This window comes from Sorex araneus, chromosome 1 (genome assembly GCF_027595985.1).
Source record: "Sorex araneus isolate mSorAra2 chromosome 1, mSorAra2.pri, whole genome shotgun sequence".
NCBI lineage: Eukaryota > Metazoa > Chordata > Mammalia > Eulipotyphla > Soricidae > Sorex > Sorex araneus.
This window is the reverse complement of record NC_073302.1, coordinates 21,843,286-21,859,129: the sequence shown is the minus strand read 5'-3', so window position 1 is coordinate 21,859,129 and position 15,844 is coordinate 21,843,286. Positions and strand designations below refer to the sequence as shown.

At 49.2% G+C, this 15,844-nt stretch overlaps 1 protein-coding gene across 2 annotated transcripts; it reads right to left on the bottom strand.

Annotated features, from left to right (window-relative positions):
- Positions 1 to 8,031: 8,031 nt before the first annotated feature.
- On the bottom strand, positions 8,032 to 15,795 carry CDC26 (cell division cycle 26). Of its 2 annotated transcripts, none has more exons than XM_055120587.1 (4): positions 15,632 to 15,795; positions 13,831 to 13,930; positions 12,193 to 12,312; positions 8,032 to 8,447 (listed from the first exon to the last, which is right to left on the bottom strand). In XM_055120587.1, the coding sequence occupies exons 3-4, from the start codon at positions 12,271 to 12,273 to the stop codon at positions 8,271 to 8,273; spliced, it is 258 nt and encodes an 85-aa protein (XP_054976562.1). In that variant the 5' UTR covers positions 12,274 to 12,312; positions 13,831 to 13,930; positions 15,632 to 15,795; the 3' UTR covers positions 8,032 to 8,270. The 2 variants fall into 2 exon arrangements, with proteins under 2 accessions (XP_054976562.1, XP_004600367.1); XM_004600310.2 differs by having other exon boundaries at positions 15,636 to 15,777.
- Positions 15,796 to 15,844: the final 49 nt, after the last annotated feature.

Sequence of the window (15,844 nt, the reverse complement as noted above, 5' to 3'; positions counted from 1 at the left end):
ACGGTGTGGCCGCAAGTGTGGCTGCACCTCAAAGGACACACCTTTCCATACTCCAAGAGTACCACACCACATTTGATGGAGTCAAAGTAGGAGACAACCAATCCTAGAGATTATTTTTTACAGACTTATAGAAGGGCTTAATGGCCCCTGGGTGAAATACAACAATTTTCACTCCTTTTTTTTGTAGCATTTTCAGCAGGTTTTCGTAACACAATACAAAATATATTTCAGTTCTGCTTTGGGGCAGGGATTGGGGTTCAGGATGGAAACATAAGAAATATGGTGATGGGAAGGTGTAATGGTGGTGGGATTGATGTTTGAATATTAAATGTAATCAAATATTGTAAATGTAGCACTATAGCACCGTTCATCGATTTGCTCGAGGAGGCACCAGTAATGTCTCCATTGAGACTTGTTACTGTTTATGGCATATTGAATATGCCATGGTAGCTTGCATATTCTGTCCAAGAGGGACAGAGGAATCGAACCGGGTTCGCCACATACAAGGCAAACACCCTACCCGCTGTGCTATTGCTCCAGTTCCTTGTGAATGTAATCAAATTAAATTTTTTTAATTAAAAAAAAAAAGTGACTGGGGAGATGGCTCGGTGGCCCGACGCTCCTGCTGAGGCCCCAGAGGCTAGTTTCATCACCTGATAGCCCCCAGCATGGCAGGACCTGACAGTTCCACATCACTTCCCTCCAGAGGCCAGCTAGTACATGTCAGATGTACGGGACATTTTGCCCAGGGGATTGGGGTTTTTATGAGGTGTCCTGGAACACTGAATTTGAAAGCCAATATGCCGTTCCCTTAAGCCCGCAGGCAGAAGTCTGAGTGGGGCTTCTAAGAGTGGAAGCTCTCTGCCAAGCCTTGATCAGAGCAATGGCCCTGCCCGTCACCTTGGGAACAGCAGCATGCTGCTAGCATTTCCTCCCTCCTGGCCCCAGGTAGACTTCCTACCAGTCAGCACCATTCCTCGTCTTCTCTATAGTGAGCACAGTCTTGGGGATCTCCTCAATCTTGATGGAATCCTGAGTGACCTCAGACAAGCCATTTTTCTTCCTTAAAAAGGTGGGTTTTTTTTTTTTTTTTTATGGGGCTGGAGCAATAGCACAGCAGATAGGGCATTTGCCTTGCACGCGGCCAACCCGGGTTCAATTCCCAGCATCCTATATGATCCCCTGAGCACCACCAGGGGTGATTCCTGAGTGCAGAGCCAGGACCCGGGTTCAACTCCCAGCATCCCATATGGTCCCCTGAGCACCACCAGGGGTGATTTCTGAGTGCAGAGCCAGGAGTAACCCCTGTGCATCGCCGGGTGTGACCCAAAAAGCAAAAAAAAAAAAAAAAAATGGTTTTTTATTTTAAAAACTGGGCTTAGAGTGGGGAGATTGGGGCTACATCTGCCAGTGATCAGGGCGTGTGGCTCTGTGCTCAGCGATTGTTTCTGGAGGTGTCCAGGAAACTGATGCTGGGTATCAAAGCCTGGCCGATCACATGCAAGGCAAGCAAGCACCTTACCCCCTGGACTCTCTCTCTGGCCCTAGTTCTCACTTATAAAAATGCAGTCATTGTACCTACTTGAATTAAGAGCAACATATAAAGCAGGTATAAGGACTGGAGCAATAGCACAACGGTAAGGCATTTGCCTTGCACGCAGCCGACCCGGGTTTGATTCCTCTGCCCCTCTTGGAGAGCCCGGGAAGCTACCCAGAATATCCCACCCGCACGGCAGGGCCTGGCAAGCTCCCCGTGGTGTATTCGATATGTCAAAAACAGTAACAAGTCTCACAATGGAGACGTTATTGGTGCCCACTCAAGCAAATCGATGAGCAACAGGATGACAGTTGACAGTGACCTATAAAGCAGGACTTCAACTTTTCCCACTTGTAACCCCCTTCCATCCAAGAAATGCCACAGACCAAGTAGTGCCAGAAACTCCTTGGATTAGTTACACATTTGATTTTGAACTAACTTTTGTTTGGGTTTTTTGTTTTGTTTGTTTTTGCTTTTGGGGTCACACCCGAGATGCTCAGGGGTTACTCCTGGCTCTGCACTCGGGAATTACTCCTGGCTTACTCCTGGCGGAATAACTCCTTTGGTTGTTAATGCAATCAGAAACCTTTTACTGTTGCCAATGTTTTTGTGGCTCATCCCCACATTCAGTTACACAACCCGGTTTTGTTGTTTTTGTTTTGGAAGACCACACCCAGCAGTGCTCCGTGTTGGGGGAGAACTGTACAGTTCCAGGGATCAAACCCAGGCCTCTCACATGCAAAGGATGTGCACTAGCCCTTTGAACTATCTCTCTGACCCTACAATCCACAGTTTTTAAAAAGCCAAGGTCATAAAGCACTCCAGTACATGAGACATCCAAGATACTCAAACTGGTGTTTGTTGGGGGGCCACACCCAGTGGTGGTCAGGACTTCCTCCTGGCTCTACTCAAGGATCCCTCCTGCCAGGGACAGGGGAACCGCATGGGGTCTCAGAACCAAAACAGAGATGGCACTTGCAAGGCGAGTGCCCTACCCACAGTACTCTCTCCAGCTCATAAATAGGTTTATTATCTGCTGGTTGCTAGTCCATCTTCCAGGGAAATAAATATCCCAGATAGAGCTGATTTTTTCTTCACAGGCACTAGACCATTCTGAACTGGGATGATCCAGAAATAAACACCAGTGGCTTTTTCCACTCTGGAGAAGCCCATGTTCTCTCTTGAATATGTATTTCTTTCTCTCCTCTCACACTTCACTCGGGAAAATTTTCAACAGAAACTGCTCTGTTTCACTAACAAATAAACACTAGGACCAAGAAACACAGGATTAATACCTGTGGTTCCAGTTATGGCCAAAAAGGATTTATAGGAGCAATAAACTCTGGTCTCCTAATCTGGTCATTGTCTCCATGTCTTAAACAGAAATGAGCATGGGGGCTGGAGCGATAGTACAGAGGTTTGGGCACTTGCCTGGCACGCGGCCAACCCGGATTTGATCCCTGGCATCCCATATGGTTCCCAAGCCTTGCCAGGAGTGATCCCTGAGTGCAGAGCCAGGAGTCAGCCCTGAGCACTGTGAGGTGTGGCCCAAAACCAAAAAGTAAACAAGCATGGAGGTCAGGGACGTAGCCCAGTAGTTGGATACATGCTCTGCATACATGAGGCCCTGGGTTTGAACTGAGAACTTTAGTAATAGCATCTCACTGTACCTCTAATAATCCCCACACCCTCAGACCCAAGGGTAGAAAACTGGGAAGGAGTTTAGCAAGGAAATTTGGAAGACTGGGGCCAGAAATCTGGCTGTCTGGCTTCAAATCTAAGCCGCATCTTCGACAGATTGATTGGGTGTTGCAGTGCTTGTTCATTAAGCCAGTCAAGGGTGAGCAACGGTGAGCTGGGCTGACTTCAGTGTGTTAATAACTGAGCATTAGTTTCAAATTGTGTAAAATTTGGGAAAGACACTCTTTATAAGATTTAAATGAAAGAATTTACATAAAACACTTGGTTCTGTGTCTTAGCACAGTGAATGTGAGGCCTGTGTATGAGCAGGGGAAGAAATTGAGAATGCCTCTGTGACTATACGGTGATAGAGATCAGCACAGTTTAACTTTGCCTGTGTCTTGCCCTTCCTATGGACTTTGCAGGATCTACAATAATTAGAGTTCCCTAGAAGTCTGATAGGTTTTGATTGGCGGGTGGTGGTGGTGGGGGTTGTCTGGGAAGGGGCTTGGGCTACACCCAGCAGTGCTGGTGGGCTACTCCCAGCTCTGTGATCCAGGGTTATTCCCAGTGGTGCAGAGGGGATGATGCAGTGCCAGGAGTTGAACCCGGGCCTTCCTCATGCAAAGCATATGCACTCAGCCTGTTGAGCTCCCTCCAACACCCTGATGTGTTTTCAATCACTGTCACTGTCATCCCGTTGCTCATCAATTTGCTTGAGCGGGCACCAGTAATGTCTCCATTGTGAGACTTGTTACTGTTTTTGGTATATCGAATATGCCACGGTAGCTTACCAGGCTCTGCTGTGCGGGCGAAATACTCTTGGTAGCTTGCTGGGCTCTCCAAGAGGGGTGGAGAAATTGAGCCTTCCTAGGTTCAATCCCCAGCACCACACAGGGGCCACCATGGAGCCACCAAGAGTGATTCCTGAGCACAGAGACAGTAAGCCTTGAACATCACCTGATGTGGCCCCAAAACAGAAAACACACGAACATACACACAGAAACACCACTCCAGGGGAGCCAGAGAGGTAATAAGCAGAGTGCTAGAGAGTGCCAGGAGAGAGCGCGGAACACAAAGCCAAGAGAAAGTCCTATCCGAGCACACTAGGAGTGTCTCAAAAACCTAAGTGAATCAACACCCCCGATGGGCCAGGACGCAGCTCAGTAGAGTGGCTGACCTTGCACGTGCGAGACCCTGGTGACCCCCAGTACCACCATTTAAAAACAGAGAAGACCAGAATGATAGTAGAGCAGGTAGGGCGTTTGCTTCACACACAGCTGACCTGGATTGGATCCCACGGCATCCCATATGGTCCCCCAACTACTGCCAGGAGTCATTTCTGAGCACAGAGACAGGAGTAAGCCCCAAACATCTCTAGGTGTAACTCAAAAAGAAAAAACAGGGGCTGGAGTGACAGCACAGTGGGTAGGGCGTTTGCCTTGCTTGCGGCCAACCCGGGTTCGATTCCCAGCATCCCATATGGTCCCCTGAGCACCGCCAGGAGTAATTCCTGAGTGCAAAGCCAGGAGTAACCCCTGTGCATTGCCAGGTGTGACCCAAAAAGGGAAAAATAAATAAATAAATAAAATAAAAAACTCTCATTGAAGGGCCAAGAGTTAAAAAAAAAGAAAGAAAGAAAATAAAAAACAAATTGTAAAGTACCTCAGAAAGCCTAGTGCTCTGGGGTCTTTTTCTTTCATTTTTTCAGTTTTTGCGGTACTGGGAGGCACATGCAGGGCTTCGTACATATGAGGCCAGAGCTCGACTGCGGGGCTACAGCCCCAGCGAGGGTCCTTTCTCTCACAGATGCTCATTTCCGTGGCAGAACTGAGCAGTGAAAACAGAAGGACGTGATTTTAATATCTTCATCCTTTCAGATTAGCTCCAAGTGGGAGAATGTTTTTTTTAATTTATAATTACTATTCTTTGGTTTGGGGACCACACCCAGCGAAGTTCAGGGGTTACTCCTGGCTGTGCACTCAGGAATCACTCCAGGAAGGGCTTGGGAAACCATATGGGATGCCGGGGATCCAACCCAGGTCGGCCATGTGCAAGGCAAGTGCCATATTTGCTGTATTCTAGCCTCAAGTGGGAGAAAGTCTTAGGAAGGTCAAGAAGGAAGGGATTTTGAAATGTAGGAAGACTGTTACGAACATACCTGCTATTCCTGCTAACTGAAATGTAGTAACACTGCTATACTGTTAAAAATATCCACTGCCAGGCGGTGCCAGCCCAGCCTCCAGGTGGCCCGGCCGCCGGAAGTCACGCCCTCGACCCACCCTCGACCCACCCTCGGCCCACCCTCAGCGCCATCTTGCCACATTCAACAGAGAAGAAGCTGGGCGTTCTGGTGAGCAACACAGCCAGAGTAATGCTCCGGACCCGAGACCAGGCCAGCAACACCGGGGAGCCGGACGGAGGAGGTGCAGCCAGCACACCTTCTCCAGATGGAGCCCCGGCGACACTGAGCAGCAACTAACACGGCTCCGGGATTCGGGATTGGGACAGCTCCAAACCGCGCGGCCGCATTAGCATTAGCGGCCGCGCGATCTTTTCTAAAAACTAAAAACATACAATCTTTTAACGGAAAAGTAATTATCAAATGCTTTTGTGGTAGTAGGGCTGTCATTCTTGGGGGGAAACTCCAACAACAATAGTGAGTTTCGTGTTGAAATATGGAACGTAATCAAGGTAAAGAGAAAATGAAGTGAAATTCATCAGTTATACAGTTGGGGGTAGGGGGGTGGGGGCAGGGGGTATACTGGGGTTTTGGGTGGTGGAATATTGGCATTGGTGAAGGGATGGGTGTTTGAATATTGTATAACTGAGACATAAACCTGAGAACTTTGTAACTTTCCACATGGTGATTCGATAAAAATTAAAAAAAAAAAAGAAACAACTGTACAAGGACTCTGCTTAGCATTAGGAAGGGCTCATCTGACCTGAGCACTGTAGTCTGAGTTCTATAGTGAGTGTCCCCAAGAGAGACACCCTATAAGCTTAATGTATCTCTTATTGTGTTCATACAAAATGACTAATATTATTTTTTTAAGGGGGAGTTATACCCAGCAATGCACAGGGGTTACTCCTGGCTTTGTGCTCATGAACTACTCCTGACAGTGCTCGGGGAATCATATGGGATGCTGAGAATCGAAGCTGGGTCGGCTGCATGCAAGGCAAATGCCCTACCCGCTGTGCTATCACTCTAGCCCCAAAATGACTGATACTATTAAGAAGTAGAATTAAGATGAATGTTTCAATGGTTGTTGGAAAGGAGAAATGCACCCCTAGATGGTATTTGGCCCTTAGGTGGGTCATCTTGCTGGATGAGAATTTGTCCTAGGAGAAGCATCCTCTGAGGGAAGGACTTACCATCTGTTGATTGTATGGCCTCACTTTTGTCTAATTGCTACCCCAACCCCTCATGATTTGGGGCTATAACTAGGGCTGTAAGAATGGGCACGAGGAGGAGAATCGAGAGGGATAGAGGAGGAATAAGGGAGTGGGAGAGACTGGAAGTATTGGACATGGGAAGGAGCAACTCCATCATGCCTGGTTCCTGCTTCATGTTTTGTTTTACTTAAACCTTTCTGTTTTTCTTAAAACCCCGTTTCTCCCCCCCCCCCCCCCCGCGCGGCCATCTGTGAGGGAAGGACAACTGCGCTGGAAACTCGGCCTTGGCAAATAGTTTCATCACCGCTAGCCGCTATCTATAGAAGCCACCTAGACTCGGACAGGACAAACAACGGCCAGAATGGTCTGAAGCATGTCACAGTGACCGTCTGTGACTGTCCATTTGTACTGTTTGAGATGAGTAATGAAACTTGCAATTTTCACTTACGTTTCTGTTTGAATTTGTAAGCACGGGCTATGATGTAAGCAATAACTATAAAACTAGCAGCTTTTCCCTGGCTCAGGGTCTTTCTTGGGCCTCCGTGCCTAGAAGCTTGACCCCAGCTAGCTGACTTAATAAACTCCACTTGTGTGTTAAAAAAAAAAAAAGAATATCCACTGCCCTTCTCCCCAAAGTTAAGACCAAGGAGCTATAAAACCATTCTGGAAATGGTCTGGAAACTTGATCAAGTTCACATAAACTTCACAAGGGCAGAAGTCTTTGCTGGTTTTGTTCACAGGTGTTAGATCAGTACCTGTAGGTGCCCAGCAAACTTTATATTTTGCTTTTTGGGTCACACCCAGTGATGCACAGGGGTTACTCCTGGCTTTGCACTCGGGAATTACTCCTGACAGTGTTCAGGGGACCATATGGGATGCTGGGTTTCGAATCCGGGTTGGCCACGTGCAAGGCAAACGCCCTACCCAATATGCTATCGCTCCAGCCCCCCAACACTTTCTTTTTAACCCTTGCAATGCTCAGGGGTTACTCCTGGCTCTGCACCCAGGAATCAGTCCTGGCGGTGCTCAGGGGATGAAGAGGAATGCTGAGGGTGAAACCCAGGTCAGCTGCATGCAAGACAGGTGCCCTACCCGCTGTACTATTGCTCTAGCCCCCTCAGCAAACACTACCTGAATAACTGATTTTTTTACAGCACCAGGATCATACCCACTGTTCTGGGCTCACATGGTGCTAGGGATCAAACCCAGAGCCTTGCGAATATAAGGTATAAGCTCTACCACTTGAATCACCTCCCCAGTCCTCAACAAATGATTTAAATGAAAATAACCAGAAGCAGCTAGAAACATTTTGTGCTTAGTGTCTCTTAACAAAGATGGGAAGAATAATGGCACCTTATGCAGCAATTACCTCTTCAAGTGTGAGATAAAGTGTTATTGACTTCATGAAGGATGCCACACACGCTTCCAAAAATAAATTTATTTTTAAAAACAAAAATCAGACGTTTTCGAGAGCCAAATTTCTGTTTGCATTTCAGTTTACAGAGGTTATGTGTCAGTAATCTCACAAGGAAGAATTCCTCTGTCTCTCTCCCGGAAGTGAGCCAATCTGCTTGACCACACACACTCCATTCTCTAAACTCGTCTGAGCTTTCGCTGTCCTCTCCCTCCGTGCCTGGGCCTACAACATACACCATCACTAAAATTCAAAACTTCCAAACTGAGATGAGCGATTGTTGGGCTTGGGCTGGGGTTTGTAGCCAATGCGATCGTTCATCATTTGTTCCCGGCTCTTGGGGTCGCTGCTGAGTCCAAGGGCTCCTTCTCCATCACTGCCCCCTACAACTTCCACATCTTCTTTCTGTTTCTTACGGGTCTGAAAGCATAAAAGGTTTGGGATTCAGACTTTATTCTTTTTGTTTGTTTGTTTTTTGGGTCACACCCAGCGATGCTCGGGGGTTACTCCTGGCTCTCCATTCAGGAATTACTCCTGGTGGTGCTCAGGGGACCATACGGGATGCTGGGGATTGAACCCATGTCAGTCATGTGCAAAGCAAACGCCCTACCTGCTGTGCTATCGCTCCGGCCCCAGACATTATTCTTTCCATTAACAGATTCCATTCATGTGGCTTAGGAGGGACTCGGAAGAAACAGGAATAATATACTGAAATCCCAGGTTTGGATGGTTACAGGTTCAATGGGATACAGTGGTGAAAACCTCTGGACCAGAGCGATAGTACAGTGGGGAAGGCACTTGCCTTGCACGTGGTGACTCTGGTTCAATTCCTGTCATCCCATACGGTCCCTGGAGCCTGCCAGGAGTGATTCCTGAGCGCAGAGCCAGGAGTAACCCCTGAGCACCACTGGGTGTGGCCCCCAAACAAACAAAACAAACAAAACAAATCAAAAAGGTGGATCTCAACTTCTAAGAGGTTGGTCTCACGGGAAAACTGGCACTCAGGGCCATGACAGAGGGAAGGCTATGTCACACAAGGGGAAGAGCTGAGTGTGCTGTGACAGCGGTTCAGAGCAAGAAGAAGCTACAGCTGGAAGGTGAATGTCCATTGTCAGACAAAGGAGCTGGGACTGTGGCTTGAGTGGCAGAACACACACTTAGCTCCAAGTTTGATCCCTCGCACTATGTGGCCCCCCATCCCGGGAGAGCTGGATGTGGCCCTACTGGACTCAACCACCACTGGTGAAGGGAGGGAAGGGGAGGGGAGGGGGAAGGAAAGGAGGGAGGGAGGCAGGGAGGGAGGGAGGGAGGAAGGAAGAAAGGAAGGAAGGAAGGAAGGAAGGAAGGAAGGAAGGAAGGAAGGAAGGAAGGAAGGAAGGAAGGAAGGAAGGAAGGAAGGAAACCTTTAGACTGGGAGACAGCTGAAAGAGCTGTAGCACAGGCCATGCATGGCTGAGGCCCAAATTCAATCCCCAGTACCATTTAGCCCTCCAAGCACAGCCTAAGTCACTGGGGAATCCCACACACATCAAAAAATAACAATCAGGGGGCTGGAGTGATAGCACAGTGGGTAGGGTGTTTGCCTTGCATGTGGCCAACCCGGGTTCAATTCCCAGCATCCCATATGGTCCCCTGAGCACCGCCAGGGGTAATTCCTGAGTGCAGAGCCAGGAGTAGCCCCTGTGCATCGCCAGGAGTGACCCAAAAAGAAAAAGAAAAAAAATAGTGGCTCCACTGAACTGGGATCACCACCACTCTTCAACACTTTCTACTGAACTGTGAGATTGGATTTCTCTTTATTTTCTCTCTTATTTCATTCTAGCAGTGTCCGGGATCGAACACAAGGTTTTATGCATAAACACAGCACTTGAAGCAAGTGCTCTGATACTGATTTATCCCTGGCGCTGGAACTGTGAGCATCTGCATTCTGTGGGGGTGGGTGGGACGCTGCACACCTGGCAGTGTTCAGGGGACCGTGTGGTCCTGAAAAATCAAACTACGGTCAGCTACACGCGAGGCAAGCACTTAATGTCTGGACTATTTCTCTAGCACTGAACTATGAGCATTTAAATACCAACATCAAGGAGCTGGAGAGGGTGTATAGTGGGGAGGACACTTGACTTGCATGTGGCCAACCCAGGTTTGATCCCTGGCAATCCAAATGGTCCCCTGAGCACTACCAGGGGTGAGTGATTCCTGAGTGCAGAGCGGGCAAAAACCCTGAGCATCGCTGTGTGCGGGCCCCAAAATAAACAAAAATAAACAACAATACCAATACTGAAACACAACAGTGAATCAAATAAGAAACTACATAAGTCCTTTGTGAAAACAAGTTCTAAAAGGCAGAGACCAGAGATGGGGCTGAGGTTGGAGCTAAGCATTAGGGCGCTTGCCTGGTGAGAGGCTCTGGGTTTGAATCTTGCACTGCGAATAAAAAAAAAAAAAATGAAAAGACCCAAAGCTGCAGAGATGCCTCCCGGGGCCCGAATGCATGTTCTGCATGTGGGAGTCCAGGGTTTAACCCCCAGCACCACGGGGTCCGCTACACGGAGTTGGGAGCTGCTCCCAGCACTGTCAGGGGCGGCTTCAAATACACAACCAAAACTAAATAAACCAAAAAGGAAAAAACACTATAACTTCATATATGCTGAGAAACCCCGAAACTATCCAGATGGAAGGAAAACATTTCTGAGTCCTCCCACCATTTGCTGTCTTCAGATGTAGACTTTTCACTAAAACTAACGAAACACCAATTTCCCACAGGTCTTATTGCTCAGGGCCAGGCCATCCCCCACCTTCATTACTCTCAAGACAGTGCAGAAGTGGGACTGGAGGGGGCTGGAGTGATAGCACAGTGGGTAGGGTGTTTGCCTTGCACGCGGCCAACCCGGGTTTGAATCCCAGCATCCCATATGGTCCCCTGAGCACTGCCAGGGGTGGTTCCTGAGTGCACAGCCAGGAGTAATCCCTGTGCATCGCCGGGTGTGACCCAAAAAGCAAAAAAAAAAAAGTGGTACTGGAGCGATAGCACAGTGGGTAGGGCGTTTGCCTTGCACTCGGCCGACCCGGGTTCAATTCCCAGCATCCCATATGGTTCCCCAAGCACTTCCAGGAGTGATTCCTGAGTGCATGAGCCAGGTATAACCCCTGTGCAGTGCCAGGTGTGACCCCCCCCCCCGGAAAAAAAAAAAAAAGACAGCACAGAAGAACACAGAATTAACCACCTTTAGAGAATGAGGACCTCCCTGGAGTGACTCCCCCTCCCAGAGCCTCTGGAGGGAGTATGGAGCCACAATTCTGGTTTCTGCCTAAAGAACTGTGAAAGGAGGAATCTCGGCCCTTATAATCCACCCAGTTTGTGGCAGTTTGTTATTGCAGCCAAAGGAAACCAGTAAAACATTAAGCCCGAAATGCCTGTAAAGTATCCAAATGCAGAGTTCAGATAAACTGTTGGCATAAGTGACCTGAGCACAATAGTTAAAGCTGTTGTTTTAAATAGCTGGAGCTGGAGCGATAGCACAGTGGGTAGGGCATTTGCCTTGCATGCGGCCGACCCAGGTTCAATTCCTCCGTTCCTCTTGGAGAGCCCAGCAAAATACCGAGAATATCCTGCCCACACGGCAGAGCCTGGCAAGCTCCCTGTGGCATATTCGATATGCCAGAAACCGTAACAAGAAGTCTCACAATGGAGACGTTATTGATGCCCGCTCAAGGAAATCGATGCAACTGGACAACAGTGCTACAGTGCAATGCTATTGTTTTAAATAGTCTTTAAGGGGCTGGAGCAATAGCACATCGGGTAGACAGTTGCCTTGCATGCAACCAGGTTCCCAGGATCCAATATGGTCCCTCGAGCACCGATAGGAGTAACTCCTGAGAGCAGAACCAGGAATAACCCCTCTGCATCGCAGGGTGTGACCCAAACAACAACAACAACAAAACAGTCGTTAAGGGAGCCTTAGAGATAGTACACTGGGTAGAGTATTTGCTGGCATGTGGTTGACTGGGGTTCAATTCCCAGCATCCCACATAGTCCCCCGAGCATTGCCAAGGGTAATTCCTGAGTGCAGAGCCAGGAGGTAAGCCCTGAGTATCACTGGGTATTGTCCCAAAACCAAAATAACAAATGAATAAATATATTCCGATTCAGAAACTGTGCTCTGACCTCTAGGTCCTTTCGAATACTCTCAAATTCCTCGATGTCATCAAGCTTCAGCTCCAGGCGGGTTGGTTTCCGTCGAAGCATTCTGAAATCCACAAAGGCCCAGATCCAGTGAACTGCCGGCTGTCAGAAATGGCAGGAAGGAGCGAACAGCAGAGGCCACAAATGACAAATCAGTTTGTAAAAATGCAAATAAAATTCCAAAAAGAGCTGCTCTACTGCCTGTCTGAATTCACCTGTAGACTTGTTTGTTTGTTTTTGTTTGGGGGGCTACACTCATCAGTATGCAGGGGCGACCTGGCTTGGGGCTCAAGAGCCCAGGTGGTGGCAGGAACCAAACCCCACACTCAGGCATACAAGGCATGCACTCTAGTTCCTTGAGTCACCTCTCTGGCCTAATTTTTTTTCCACACATAGACTTCTAAGAGGTAAGTGATAGAGATCCACAATTCTGTAATTCCAGGGAGGAATTTACCTGATGCTCTTTCTTCAGAAACTAAAAACAGCAAGCCAGAATTCCTGAGAAAGAATTCTAAACAATTAACCTTAATCTAACCATCGGCCACATTCAAAGAAAAGTCTATGAAGGGGCTGGAGCAATAGCACAGCAGGTAGGGCATTTGCCTTGCATGTAGCCGACCCGGGTTCGATTCCCAGCATCCCATATGGTCCCCTGAGCACCGCCAGGGGTGATTCCTGAGTGCAAAGCCAGGAGTAACCCCTGTGCATCGCCAGGTGTGACCCAAAAAACAAAAAGAAGAAAAAAAAAGAAAAGTCTATGAAGAGAATAAAGTTATGACACTATTCTTTTTTGTTTGTTTGTTTTTTTGTGATCACACCCGGCCACGCACAGGGGTTACTCCTGGCTCATGCACTCAAGAATTACTCCTGGCAGTGCTTCGGGGACCATAAGGGATGCTGGGAATTGAATCCAGGTCGGCCGCGTGCAAGGCAAATGCCCTACCCACTGTGCTATCGCTCTAGTCCCACGACATCATTCTTAAAGGGATAAAACAGGGGGCTGGAGAGATAGCACAGCGGGTAGGGCATTTGCCTTGCATGCAGCTGACTTGGGTTGGATTCCCAGCATCCCTTATAGTCCCCGGAGCACTGCCAGGAGTAATTCCTGAGTGCAGAGCCAGGAGTAACCCCTGTGTGTTGCCAGGTGTGACCCACAAAGAAAAAAAAGGGATAAAACAAAAATCAGTTTTGTTATGTTTTGTTTTTTGGCACCCCATCTGGTCCCTCTTACCCACGAGGAGTGATTTCTGAGCACAGAGCCAGGAGTAAAGCTCTGAGCACTGCCAGGTGGACCAAAACCTAACAGAAAAATTGAAAACAAAAACATTAGAAAAAAGTAGTCCTTAAAAAACAAAAAAAAAAAAGTCCTGAGGCCCCGAGCACCATCTGGTGAGGTTCCTATGAGAAATATCTATCTTGGGCTGGGGGGTGTAGCTCAGTGGTAGAGCAAGATATACATATGATTTATATACATCTATCTAATAGTTTAACTCAGTCAAGTTAGCGGGAGGAAATATAAACTACTAGATTTGATCAACTATACATATCAAGTCAAAACTGTGACTTATGATCATGGCTAAATTAGTTTCAGGAATCTCATAGAAACACCTTCTAACTCACCAGTTCACCGGGCTAACCCTTGGGTCCTAGAAGGGCAGGTCATTCATTAAACAAGCACTTCCTGTTGCTCCAGATCCAGTATTCAAAGGCGCAATCACCTCTGTGGGGAAAATGAACGAGATTGCAGTACAGTGTAGTCAGAACCCTGACAGGGTAATGCAGAGGTGTCACCCAGCACTCAACCCAGTGTTCTCTGGGAGCCTGGGGACAGGGAGGCGGCCGACTTCCCCCTTCCTTTCGAGGAGGCTTGTGACAGGCAGAGAAATGGGACTAAGGGCAGAGAAGACAAGTACTCGAAGGAGCAAGAGTCTGAAAACACAAAATTAAGCTCATGCGTTTTTATTAAAAAAAAAAATGGGGGCTGGGGGCGGGGGGTTGTGATAGAGGCGCATCTCCTGATGCTCAGGGCTTACTCCTATATTCAGGGATCATGCCTGGCTGTGCTGGGGGAACCACAAGGGATGTATGAGGATTGAGCTTTGCCTGTTGTACTATTTTTCCATCCCCTTAACCTGTTTTTAATGAATTTGGGAGAGTTCGGTGGTTCTGAGCGCCACCCGCAGTTGTAGTCAAGGAACTATGGTGTGTTGGGGCTGGAGTGATAGCACAGCAGGTAGGGTGTTTGCCTTGCACGTGGCTGACCCAGGTTCGATTCCCAGCATCCCATATGGTCCCCCGAGTACCGCCAGGAATAACCCTTGTGCATCGCAGGGTGTGACCCCAAAACAAAAACAAAACAAAACAAAAAAACTGTGGTGTGTAGGGGAAAGGGGGCATCCATCCAGGCTCCTGCATGCAAAGCCTGAGCTTAGCCTCTTGCTCAAGCTATTGTTCAGTCCATGCCCTGCCCACATTCAGCGCTGACTCCTCTCTGTGCTCAGGAGATCACTCCTGGGTGCTCAGGGGAGCAGGGACCAGACCAGGTGCATGCAAGGCAAAAGTACCTTAACCCCTGTACATCTCTTAGCCCCCAAGTGAAAGTCATTTTAAGCATGTACAGCTATAATTATTTGTTTTTGAACACTATCATTACTGGCCCCGGGAGCACTCAGTGTAAGAGCACCTGAGGTCGCAGGTTCTGTTCGCCACAGGCACCAGTTGGGAACCCAGCAGGGCTGCTATTTGGGATCCCCACCCCGCGGCCAAGTGTACAAGCAACAGCCCTGGTGGCGCCCTGTCATCACTGAAACCACCAAAGGAAAGGGCATAAATAAAACATAATCTAAAATGATCACATGTCATTATCACATATCAGTGGGGTGAGGAGGCTCTCTCCAGCTTGCGAAACATCAGCATTTTTTTTTTAACATCTCCACCTGCGACAGCGAAGTCGAGCCTCGTTTGTTCCAAGGGTGCACGCTTGGGCACCCAGAGCCACGTGGCCACGCGGCGTCCGCTGGCCGTCGGGGCTAGCTGGCCCCTTCCTAGCCCTCACCTCGCGGGGAAGCGGACACCGAGACCCCACTGGAGACAGCCACCAAGGCTGGGCATGCTTCTCCTCCTGGCCTTTATGTCCTTTGGGCGCTAGAGGGCTCTTGGAGCTTAATCCTTCGCCGTGCACCCAATGGTCCCAGTGCACCAAAATCACCCCGCTCGGAGGCGGCCCCCGGAGGATCCCCGACAGCTGACGGGCAGACAGGGCTGCACCCGGCGGTCCCGGGCCCAGGGTTTCCATGACAACGCGGTCCGGGGGGCGGGGGGGCTGACTCCAGGCCGATTTGCAGCCTCTCCCAGGGCCCGAGGCGCCGGCCGCCTTCAGCCCCCTTTAGAGTTCCGCCCGGAGTCGCGCGACGCCACGCACCTACCTCTCCGCGAGCCAGCTCCCGGAACCCCGGCCCGCCCGCCGCCCGTCGGCCCCGCCACTCAGCGGACTACACTTCCCAGACTGCTCCGGGCCGCCCTGGCCGAGAACCTCGTCCTCCGCGCGCTTTGCTCCGTGGCCCTTCCGCGAGCCTCGGCCCTTACGGGGCCCACCGCGCCCTGACCGCGGCTGCGCGGACTACAATTCCCGTGA